This window comes from Trachymyrmex septentrionalis, unplaced genomic scaffold (genome assembly GCF_001594115.1).
Source record: "Trachymyrmex septentrionalis isolate Tsep2-gDNA-1 unplaced genomic scaffold, Tsep1.0 scaffold51, whole genome shotgun sequence".
Taxonomy (NCBI): Eukaryota; Metazoa; Arthropoda; class Insecta; order Hymenoptera; family Formicidae; genus Trachymyrmex; species Trachymyrmex septentrionalis.
In genome coordinates this window covers 3,185,651-3,198,798 of record NW_017305683.1, presented here as the reverse complement: position 1 = coordinate 3,198,798, position 13,148 = coordinate 3,185,651, and the positions used below count along the sequence as shown (strand labels likewise).

Sequence of the window (13,148 nt, the reverse complement as noted above, 5' to 3'; positions counted from 1 at the left end):
CGGATGTCCCGATCTCCTTATCAATGCGAGCGCAATGAGTATACGGGACACATTGGGCGGACGTCTCTCGCGTTTGCCTTCCGTTCGCCGAGAACAAGCCTTGGATGCGACCGGAAGCTGCAGCTTCATCTTCTTTTTCTTTTCTTCTCTTCTCTTTTTTTTTTTGCAATCTTAAGACGCGCGTGTCCGGGATGCGGTAATCAGCTGATCTTTAAAGCGCCTTGACATCCGCGATGTGATGCGCGACCCGATAATGATTATCACGACACGCGTTTGGTTTATTATTTAATTTATACAGTTAATAAACTTTATTCAAATTAGTAAGAAAATCCAAATACAGCCGAGACTAGATACCGGTATTTATCCGGTAAACTAACAGTAATATCAATATTATAATTTCCTATACGGAAATGATTTTGCTAAAATATTCAAAGATGTAGCTGTGGATACAGATCTAAAAATAATAATTTTGTCGGCCTATCACGTAGGAATCTCAAGCATAATGAGTAATGTTATAAAAAATGTCGACATTCTAGAAACTAGTTTGAATCCTACATAATTAATGAGCCAACAGAATTATTTTCAGATGTGTATCTAATTTAAATTTTTAGATACTATAGCAAAACCGTTCTTTCTATATGCTTAATAATATAAATAAAATGTGATACACGTTGTATATACGTAACAGTTACATTGCGTAGTAAAAAAAGTATAAAACAGTTTTGACATACTAGGAACCAGTTTAAGTGTCCTATATAATTATTTTAATAATCTAACAGAATTATTTTCAAAGCTATATATATATATCTAGCTAAATTTTTATATACTTCAGCAAAACCGTTCTTTCCATGTACTCAACAATGTCAATGAAATATGGACACACACGTTGTATTTACAGTAACGTTGTTGTTAATAGGAAATTATAATAAAAATTATAACATTATTATGTAACATGTTATGTTACTGTTAGTTTATTGGGTAATAATATTTCTACGTAAATTTTAAATATATATTTTTGTTACATAAATTACGTTAATAAACTTTACATAGAGAAAATTTATCGAGCTTGGATTTTAGTGAAAAGAATGCGCGCGTTCTTTTCGAACACGAATCGAATTAAATCGCACGAGCGAAATGCCATCGGACGTATCGAAACGTGCTGGCGTTGAAGGGAAGTTAAGACGTACTTTTAGCATGACTGTGTTAACATGGCAATAATGACGCGTGATGTTTCATAATCACTCTCTGATTTCACCTTGGAATGTCATTAGACGTTATTCTTTCTTGTGTGATGAAATTTTGCTAAAAAAAAAACATATATAAACAGGATACAACTTCAAACGTGGCACAATTCCGAATGAAATAAAATTTGAATTCAATTTTTAAAGTTCGAGTTTAATTTTTTCTGTTTGATATAACCCTTCAATACCATCCTCAATGAGAGGTTTACTAAACTCGAATCTCGATAATTAAATTCAAATTTTATTTTATCAGAATTTAATTATGTACGAAATTGTATAATTTTTCCCTATATAATATAATAATATATATCCAGCCAGTATGCTGCCATTTTTTTATCAAGATTATGTCTAATGTCGCCTAATAACATCAACTTGCTTCAACATATGCATTTTTTTTTCATTAAATGACTTTTTACTGTACTTCAAGTTTATGAACTGTAGTTGAATTTGTTCGCTCGTTTGATCTCGAAGATCAAATAATTTTGTCATAATCTATATGAAAAGAATGATTTTGCTAAAGTATTTAAAAACAAAGTATTTAAAATTTTAGTTATAAATACAGATTTGAAAATAATATTGAAATCATAAAAATAATTTGATAGGGGACGCTTAATCCAGATAGTACAGTGAATTCGTGAAGCGTTCTTCAAGTTTTCTCCTTTCCTGAATTGTAATTTTTTAGGAATTTTCTTAGAAGAACACAATATAAGAATTCCTCAAGAAATTACATACATCGTGTTGTGCGAAGTATTCATTATAATGAATTTTTGAGGAATAGTTCAAGACGAAATTATGGTTTCTGCAAGAATTCTACAGATATTTATTTTTATTAATTCTGTATGTATTCTTTAAAATTAATTCTCTATGAATTCCTATTCACCTCTGTGCTATCTAGAAAAATTGATCACTAGAATGTCAAAACTTTCTGTAGCTCATTACGCTTGAGAGTTCCTATATATTATTATTATTATTATTATTTCTACATATAATCATGTTAATAATCTAACAAGATGATTTTCAAATCTGTATCTGTCTAACAATAAATTTTTAAACACTTAATTAAAATCATTCTTTCCGTGTAATTATAATGTAATTTTAATTATATATATCTAATTATATACGAAGGTATCGATTCGCTTCCAAAGTTCCGTGCGAATCTCGCACGTGATTGTATATTCTAATAATGACACGTATCATTTGTATCTTTATCAAAATAATTAATTAAATTCTACCAAAATTAAAAAGTGAAAGATTGAGACTATCTTTTTATTATCTTTTTATTTACTTTATTAACTTTAATGATATGTGTATAAAAGATTTGATATCGACAACAGGCGCCAAGTTAAACTACAACATTTATTTATTATTTACTTTATTTCAATGATATACCTTATTATTTTTATAAAAGAAAAAGATTTGATAATCAGCAATGGCGCAAAGTTGAATGAAATTCTAAAATTTTTATGAAGTTAAATGCTATACATATGTATGTGCAAGGAAATTATTCAGGCATCGTTGCGCTGGTTTTTAACGTGCCCGCGCTTAAATAGAGAACGACGTTGGGTTGAGGAGAAGGATTTTCCTCAGGAAAATCAACGCGGTAGATTTCCGTAAGGTGCGGTTTCTCATAAAGAAACGCAAAGAGAAAGTCATTTACGTTCCCTTTAACAAAAGCACGCTCATTCACGAGACGACCGATCCGGTACGAACGCATGCACGTATTTCGCGTACATTTCGTCACGCGCGACCGACGAGAGCGGTCGCAGGTAGAGCGAGCGGACGTCGCGCTAGGAACGCCGCTCTCGAAGGTCTCGTTATAGCAGCCGTCGAGCGAGCGAGCGAGTGAGCGACGGTAGGACTTCATCGGAGAGACCTCTCTCTCTCTCTCTTTCTCTCTCTCTCTCTCTCTCTCTCTCTCTCTCTCTCACGTTTCTCTCGTAAATCCCAGGCTCTATACCGGCGTTCTACAGAGAAGTCTACGAGAAGGTTTGCTCGCCCACCAGCGGAAACGTGAAGCTCGAAGTGTTTAGGTCTCTACTCGTCAAATCGCAACTAAGCGGCTCCATCGTTAATCAGGTACGGCTCTTCTGTGTCTCGTTGATTTATTTATTTGTACAACTGGATGTGTATATTATAAATTCACACCGAAAAAATATTGTTTAATTAATAAAGATCTAGCGTAGATCATTGAGATTTTCCTTACGCACTTAGTTGTGTGCAGATATTTGCGGTATTAATTTCTTCAGACTTTGTGTACATTGTAATGTACACCGAATTTGAAGATATTCATTGAAATTATTTAATTCTGTCATCTGAGATCTGATGTGCATAATCAAGTATATATTGAAAAGTAGTTAAAATTTTGAAGAAAGTTAATTGTTTAATATATGAATTAATTATTAAAGTACGCATGAATTTAAAAACAATTTTTTAACATGGTTCTAATAGAATCAGGTCTGAAGGGACTAAGACACTTTATTTATTTATTTATCCTATACATTTTAAAAATCCAATTTATTTTAAGTATTTATCTTTTTAGAAAAAGAGCTAAAACGCTACCGATATTGAGTGATATTATTGCTTTATCGATACATAAATTTTGCGTATCGATAGCTTTCTAGCAAAGTTCTTTGGCATTTCCGATTGCTGTTAGTCGAAAGCACGTTAGAATGCAATACAAATACGATGATATAAGAATAACACTTGAATTACACTTACATGAAAGAAAATGATATAATAGTAATATTAGTTAAAAATAATCTTATTAATTCTATAATAATACTAATGAAATAAATATGTCATGCTCTTAATTCTAATAAAATATTATTTGTTTCATTAATATATTGTTATTGAGTTAAGAGTATTTTCAATTAGACTGCTGTTAATACATTTTTTTTCTATGTAGCAATGTAATTTAAATTACGGTTTGTAAACAATGGGCGTGTCAAACGCTAAATTAATCAACTCCCCTTCTTGTTAACTCAACAAACTTGTTAATTTTAATATAAGCGAAGTATACACTTAGTTTATAACTGCATCAATTTTCTTTGCTTTTTATATGTATTATGGAGTTAACTGTAACTTGATTTCTCGTCTAAAGTTAGATTCTTCACCGGTTACGATAAAGATGTCATTTATCTTCTTATCTCGTAAATCCTTCGAGAAATAAGTGAAGAAAAGAGGAAGAAAGCATTCCGTCGGGCGTTTACAAAGAAATACATTACGCCATGGAGTAAATTCGATAGCGAGTTTAAACGCAGCGAGCGTACTCTCGCGGGTTTCAGTTTCTAACGTGCGACCTTTCCCAAGAGAAATTTACTTGTATTGTGTTTATTCTCTATTCTACTCGCAACCGCGTGCACAAAACATTCGTATATACCGAGATTTATATTTTAAATATCAAAAAACATATCATAGTGAGAGAAACCTATTCTTTATATCTATATATTTTTTTCGATACTCGGACGATGTAAATAACGATTTCGACTGCTATATTGAGTAAACGAATAGTCTTCATTGATTAATTTAATGGGTATTGTTTTAATTCCTTAACACGTTTTCAAGCTTGATTATACTAAGAAATAAATTTTGATCAGTTTTTTGTTTCTTAATAAATAATGAGTGTTTTTTGTAGGGTTTTCGCAATGAAAAAGAATATACTTTTCAAAAAATCTTAAATTTTAATACTTGTTTAATTAGTATTAATTAAATGTAAATCAAAATGTAAACATATATTTATTTGGTACAAGAACTATTAATTTGACTTAGATATCATTTTTTTATTGACTAAATATTTATTTATTGTAAGTAAATGTTTTGTTAATACTATTAAACAAATATTTATTAAAATTTAGTAAATTTTTTTAGTGTCATCACCTTTCAATTTTTAGACAGTTTGCTTTGAATGTGTTATAAATTTTTAATATTGTAACAGGCGAAAAATACAAAACCTTGAAAAAATTTATATTATGTAGGTACAAAAGAACTTACTTTCATATAATGCAGTATTAAAATTGAATAAAATATCCTTTATACGTATTACATAGGAAAAGAACTATTTTCGAATTGCTATATCTCGGAAAATCGTATCAAAACGAAGCAAAATGCATTTTAAAGTTAAAAGTTGATTTTCAATTATCATTTTTATCATTGTTTTCAGCTGTTTCGACGTCATTGTTCTCAAAATCTGTAGATGATGAAATTTTATTAACCTTATATTCTTTTTCAGCAGCTAAAAATGCATAAGAATTATCATTCAGATGTTGAGAAACAGAAACCTTATTGTTCTCAGTGTTATTAATAGGCTTTTTTTATTGCCGTTGCCTCTATTGATTGGAGCTATTACTATTGAAGTCTATTTAAATAGACTTCAATTGGCAACGAACACTTTGTTATTCTTATCATTCTATTGTATTGTCATTCTACTATATATTGATCAGAATATATGTACTGATTTTCCGATTTTGTTTAACAATACGTCGATAGACAATGTGATTATCGATCTCATCTGCGAATAATGAGTATTAATATACATCGTTATCAAAATAATCGTCCTTTGACCGTCAGTTTTTATAACCGTATTGAATAAACAATCTTAATTGATTAATGTGAGACGGGCAACGCTCCTTAACGCACTAGAATTATTAAAATAATCGATTTCGGCTGCCATATGAAATAAACAAACAGTTTTAATTGATTAATTTGAGACGGACATATTTTAATTTCTTAACATAAATATCAAAATAATCAATTGATTAAGTTGAGACGAATATATTTTTATTTCAACATATCAAAATTATCAAAATAATCAACGCTTTGGTACATAAATAACGATTAGATGCAATTATTGCTCGCTCTTGCATGACAAAGATTTTCTCTAACAACTTTTTATCGTTCTTAAAATTATCACGCACGACGAACAAGAAAATTTCATCCGATTATCTTCATTCGACTTTCCACTTGAAGATAATAATCAGCCACTTTGACTAAACATATGCGTCAGAGTTTCCACGAGCATGATAATGCAAAACGAGCAGACAAGGATAAGATAATTGTAAAGTAGGAAAACGTCATTTGTGGTACAATTATGTACGTATTAGGAAACGCGATGGTACGTCAACTTTGAAAATGACGTCGGGAGTGAAGAAATTCGCTCGAACGACTGTTGCTTTTATTCGAGTGAAAACGGATTGGAAAGGATAATTTGAGTCGATCTACACAATCCGGCCTTCTGTAATCTCATTAAAACCGCCAAACGTTTTCCTTCTCACATCTTTCCGTGATTACCTCATCGCGAAGAAAACTGATGTGTCTAGGAACAAGTGGACCTCATTGCGCGATTGACAGAATAATTTGCTGGATCTACGACGAAGCTCTTCTTGTGCTGTTAAGCGGCTCCTAAACGCTCAATATTATCATAATTACTTTGCTTGACAATATTATTGTACATATAGTACAATATTGTTGATGCCCCTCCTTAAACAATTCAAAACAAACAACTTGGAGGCTCGATATGGCTTCCAGATGATCAATATTATTGCACAATATTTGATATTGTGTAATATCAAATATTGAACGCCAGGAATCGCTTTATTTATGCCATGCATAACGTTTTGGTCGTTCCTCACGGCGCATTCCAAAGGAAATCTCCAACTGTGCGTGTCATTTAACGAAGATAATGATGAGCCAGTTGCTATTTCTAAGCATTACTGGTGTTACTGGTATTTTATCTACTGTACGCGAGCGCACAAATGCCATTAAATCTGAAATCAGATGTATCTCTTAACACTCGGAAGAAATTCCGAGAACTCAATTGATATTTTTCCTAATATGAGTATTTCTTTTTTATTATTTATTACTCATATTCATATCGTTTCACACAACTTTATACTTGCGATTTCATTTCAGTGAGTCACCTCGTTTAGTAATGTCTTTGATCCGAAAGTATAGATATTTGTATTTTCTTCCCTTGTAATATTTATTACACGGTATAAAAACGATTTTGTGCTAAAGTGTTTAAAAATTTAACTAGATATTTATATATATATACACACACATTTGAAAATAAGTTTTGTTAAACAAAATAAAAATACTACATATGGCGCAGCTGGTTGCTAGAATATCAAAATTTTTGCAGCATTGCTCATCAAGTTTGAGTATTTTACATAATTACATGTATATGTATCAATCGCCGATTAAATGTCTTTGATATAATATACGAAAAGAACAGATTTCTAGATACTACACTGAGAAAAATAGTCTGGTTGGATTAAATAGTAATTTTGATAGAAAATGGACAAATCAGAATTTTCTAGTTAAATCTGCTAGAATTCTAGTTGAGATAGCTAGAATTCCGATCGAAATAATTCTGATAAAAATGAGAATTCTGATAGATTTTACCAAAAATATTGCATTAACCAGAATTCCGAGTATCTCAACTAGAATTCTAATAAATTTAACCAGAAAATTCTGATTCGTTCATTTTCAATCAGAAATTTTTTTCAGTGTAAGGTATCTAAAAATTTAGCTAGATATTTATTAAACTATCAAAATAATTATGTAGATAGCTCAAATATGATGAACAATGTTGCAAAAAATTTTGATATATCTAGCAATCTGCGTTCTACATAATTATTTCAATGATTGAAGCAAAATTATTTTCAGATCTGTATCTAGCTACTAAATTTTTGGATAATGCAGCAAAATCTTTTTTTGCGTGTACAATTGTATTCTTCGCCTCAAAATGTGACACTGTTTTAGTACCACTGTAATAACTTGCCGTCCCGTAAAGATTAATATTCACGCGCGACGATACGTGACGGAAATATTTTTCAGAGTTATTTTTCCAATTCTCACGTTATGTAATTCCATCCCGATGATGCTAACCGGTTGCGCCGGTACATCTGCATCGTTATCTCATCGTTGCAGTTCGCGTTCATCCTGTTTCCGTCTCCGTTTAATCGTGAAAGTCGTTATCGAACTGCCAATTATGCAGCTCGCAGCGTGAAAAGTTCCTAAAAGGTCCGATTTAAATATTCCAAGCCCCGTATCGACGGAGCCTTATCACCTTCAACAACACGCCCGTCGATGATAACGCGCATGGACGCCCCTAATGGTGTAAGATTACGTGGCAGGGTCAATCGTACCGTTGTGTGTAGTCTGATGCTCTGCAACAATGTCACAGACACGCGTTCCAGCATGTTCACGAATAGCCTACTCATCTTTTATTTGATCGTTGCATTGCACATTTAGACTATATGCGCGCAAATTTTATGGAAAATTCCTTGGTCTTGGAAACTTTCCATGTAAATGATATTATGTAGTCCTCGAAAAAATACCGACGCGAAACAAAAATTCGGATGTATAATTTTTATTGCATAAAACGTTAATAATAAGATCTTTTTGAAGAAATTGTTTATATAATCTATGTTTAAAATAGATAATATCATTATATTATATAATATTTTAAAAAATGTAAATGTTTTATATAATTTATAAAGTATAGATGTAAAATATATATTTTATTATTCTTTGATTCTTAACGTAATGCGATCCTATTATTACGTGGATTATTTTATTGCTATATACAGAAAAAATAGTTTTTATGTTGTTAAAGTATCTAAAAACTTAACAAGATACAAATCTGAAAATAACAATGTTTGGATCATAAAAATAATTATGTGAGGCGCCCAAATAACTGGTTGCTACGATGTCAAAATTTTTTACAGCATCACATTGTTTATTATGTTTAAAATTTCTACGTTATTATTTTGATAGTTTGACAAAATTATTTTCAGATCTGTATTTACCTAAATTTTTAGATATTTTAGTAAAATTATTCTTTCGATGTGGATATTAAAAACCGCTATAAATAAGAATAGACTAACAGAATAATATACATTATTATATGTATTTGCATTGAAAAAGACAGACTGAATTAATTCTGATGAATTTGGGACTATAGTCTCAATTTTATTTATTTCTCTTCATCTCAATTCATTTTTTCTCTATAGAGCAAATGAATCAGCCCTTATCAGGCAAAATATTTAAGCAACATTTTTTTCATCGTTAGTATTAAATAATTTTGAGAATGTAAGTCGTAAACGTAAACTAAAGTAATTCGCTTGAAATTGTGTAAAAGAAATATAATTATATTATAATATCATTCATTTATATTTCCCCGGAGTTTATATTTACATTTTTGAATATAAAATTGCTGCGTAAAATTTCATCAAATTAAAGTTTCAAGAGGTATAAATGTTCTGCTAAAATATTAATCTACGTCCAATATTTTAAGCATATATGATAGCTTCAAAAAATTTTATAACGCTAATTAAGAACATGTTTCGCAAAGGTTTCATGAAAAAAATCAGTATGGCTCTGCGACACCCAGAAATGTCACATTGCATCGCGACGTCACTCATCGAGCCTGTCTCTCGTTCATTGTGCTAACAACACAATCAAAATAGCATTACGCAGGGCCGCGTCGAAGTGTTCCGTTGTCGCGAGCAGAATAATAATTCTTTCAACTACAGGGTGTCTCAAGATTTGTAATGCAATTTCTTGTAGCAATAATTTATTATTAAAATCATAAATATAAAAAAAAGAAATAAATGCTAACCTACTAAAACATGAAAATTAACGCTATTATTAAGTTAATTAAAATTAAAAGAGACAAATATATGTCAACTACGTTTTACAATAATAGTTTGAGACCATTACCGTCATAAAATTTGTAAAACTTTTTTTTTTCATAATTTATGCTTATAAAATAGATGTAATATTGTATTATTCTGTAATTTTTAATGCAATGTGAACCTGCTATTTCATGGATTATATTATTTTATCACTAGACATTAAAAGTCACTGTAAACAAAATCTTCCCAAGCAGAACAACAAGTCATTATGATATCAAAATGATGTCAAAATGACTCCAGAATGATCATTAAAAGTCATTTTTCAATCATTTCCAATTCATTTTAATGTCATTTTGATATTATCGTGACTTGTTGTTCTGCTTGAGTTAGGATAAATATTTTTGAATAACATACATTATTATGTATTTGCACTGCAAAAGATAGACAGAATTATTCCGCAATTTTGATGAAAATTATTCAGAAAATATCTGAATAATGCAATATATGTGTTAAAAATTTCTATAATTATGTGAAATCTATCATATTTTTATATAGAAAGGAGGAAACTAAAAATACGAGCATATCCCGTTCTAAGCTTTTGCCGAGATAATTTACTCCGAAGATGTATAATTTTAAGCTACCTCTCAATTAAGTGCGATAAATTAACGTACGCTTGATACTTCCGCACGCATACTTTAATATCCATTCCCAACGTTGATGTACGTTGAAAATAAGCGCGGCGTACAACAGCAGCCGACACGTTTTAATGCGAGTCGTCTTCCTGCTAGGTAGGTGAAATCGTTTGATTGCCGTCTTCCGCATTGGCACGCAATGTATGGTACTTTTATATTGAAAACCGCCAAAACGAATGTCTTCCGTTTCTCTACAATACGCGGTTAAGGTTTTATATACCCATTTCAAAGCATTATCACAAATATACATATAAAAATTTCATAGATTGTTCTATAAATTAGAGTATCTGTATAAAATATTTGAGTACACTTTCCTTATTGGTTTAAAAGTTATTTAATTTTTTGTTTGTCTTAATTTTTATGTGAATAAAATCGCATTTTGTAGTATTTATTCGCAAATTTGGTGAAGAAGTAGCATTACAAATTAAATCAAATTTTTTTTATGTATATCTGCTAATAAAACTGTAATAAATATTCGTGCAAAAGTTCATTTGGATCTACTTGTTAAAAAATTAATAAATTATTTATCTAATAACTGCAACAAAAAATATATATTTATCATTGTACTGTACAAGTCACTATAAACTAGATAATTTATTGTTTTTCGCAATTGATATCAGCGTGTATTCACGATCAAAATATTTTGGCTGCTTTGGCTTTAGTGAAAAATGTAAAAATGCCTATCAGAGCCTACATCAGCTGTTCGGATATTATACGTTTCAACCCTTGAAATCGGGTCCTTATCAATATAAAATATAAATCGAAATTTTATAAATAACGCAAATTCCAAGTTGATGATTCTCGACAATTTAGTTCGTTCTTCTTTATCCAAATGCCAAATTAACTATGAATAATCGAATGATTATCAGAAATATTACCTTGTACAAAAATAATATAAAAACTTACCCTCTTTTATTTTTATTTTCGTGAAACGTATTTTATTCGTTTTGTTACATTCACACGAAAATAAAGAATTTTTTGTGCATCCGAACAGCTGATGTAGGCTCTGATGGGCTTTTTTACATTTTTCACTGATAGATTCTTTCGAACCTCATTTTATATATTTGCTTTGGCTTTTTTAATTGATTTTTCGACTGTTGATTTTTAGTTGATACTCAGCAAAAATATTCTTAAAACATCTCTCGCACTTCTCGCGGTTATCAATGATTACGTTCAGCAGAAAAATCAGCTTTACAATTTTTGCAACATTTTTTAATACAATTGATTTATATATTTACATTTAACGAGGAATTGAAGGGAAGACCAATTACCTACGAAAGAATTTTACAACAGTCGCAAAAGTTCCTTTTTTTTTGCTGAACGTAGCCATATACTTATAATCCTCAGAATAAGTTGCGATCGATCGCTAAACAATTTTTCATTTCGTCAGTCAAACGTACGATAATTGTCTCCCTCGCAAAGAAGTGTCCCTTAGACACTTTTGCGAGAATAAACGTTTAAACGAGACACGCGTGTCGGACATGTGTACGGTTTCAATCGTGTCACCGTAGTGTTACAACTCGCGATGGGATGTTTGAGCATCGTCTTTTCAGATTACACGTCTCGGATACGCAAATGGGAGATGATGACGAGTTGCGGCCTGGTTGATTCAGTGGCTGCGCATAATTATCTCGCGTAGAGATGTTGCGTGACAGCGAGCGCACACGACACGAGCTCTCATTACACAGACGCCGCATACCTTCACGTGTGTCCTTACACACAGATATCTGCCGCTGTACTCGCGATTGCATCGAACTATTGACACGAATGTTACCACACTCCCACGTCCTCGAGAGCACCCTCGTCTCTCCTTTCTAAAAATAACCACTGCGAAGAATGCAGAAGTTATTTTTCAAAATGAACATACGTAATATTGTACATCGCAAAGAGAATGAGTTTTTTGCTCAAGTACCTAAAAATTTAATTAGGTATGGTTCTGAAAATAATTTTATTGGATCGTTAAAAAATAGTTATGTAAGAGTTGCTTAAGTGTTGTTGATAACAAAGACTGCAAAAAGTTTTCATATTCTAGTAACTAGCTTGAGCGTCGAATATAATTTATTTGGATGAATCAACATAACGAGTTTTCAGATTTATAATTATAGAACAGGAACGTTTCATAATATAATAGTATTAAAAAAATAGAAGGAATATCTAAAAACTAGCCAGAAAGAATAATTTTGCTGAAGTATCTAAAAATTTAGGTATGTAAATATAAGTCTAAATATAATTTTGTGTGATTATCAAAATAATTATGAAGAAAACTCAAGCATGATGATAACGCTGCAAAAAATTTTAACATTCTAGCATGAAGCAATTATTTGAGCGATCCCGTTCTTTCGTATGTATCAAAGGCATTAATCGAAAATTCAATAAACAAATTCTTTAACGTTTTTCGGACTTGTATTACACGAATTATGCAACACACTGATTATACAAAAAGATTCGGTCGATATTATATGAACGAGGAATAAACCGCTGAGGGAATTTTATGGAGCATTACTGTTAAATTTTTATGTAATTCTCATAGTAATGCCCTGTGTTAACTGACAAATTTCCTAATCTAAATAGTTGTTAAT

The 13,148-nt window shown here is 30.9% G+C and overlaps 1 protein-coding gene across 1 annotated transcript in view; it reads left to right on the top strand.

The window, feature by feature from the left end:
- LOC108751659 (sorting nexin-8-like) overlaps window positions 1-13,148 on the top strand; it is a 23,755-nt gene that overhangs the window by 574 nt on the left and 10,033 nt on the right. Inside the window, exon 2 of the mRNA XM_018491952.1 lies at window positions 3,190-3,317. Coding sequence (XP_018347454.1) covers window positions 3,190-3,317 — 128 coding nt within the window. The remainder of the gene's footprint in view (window positions 1-3,189; window positions 3,318-13,148) is intronic.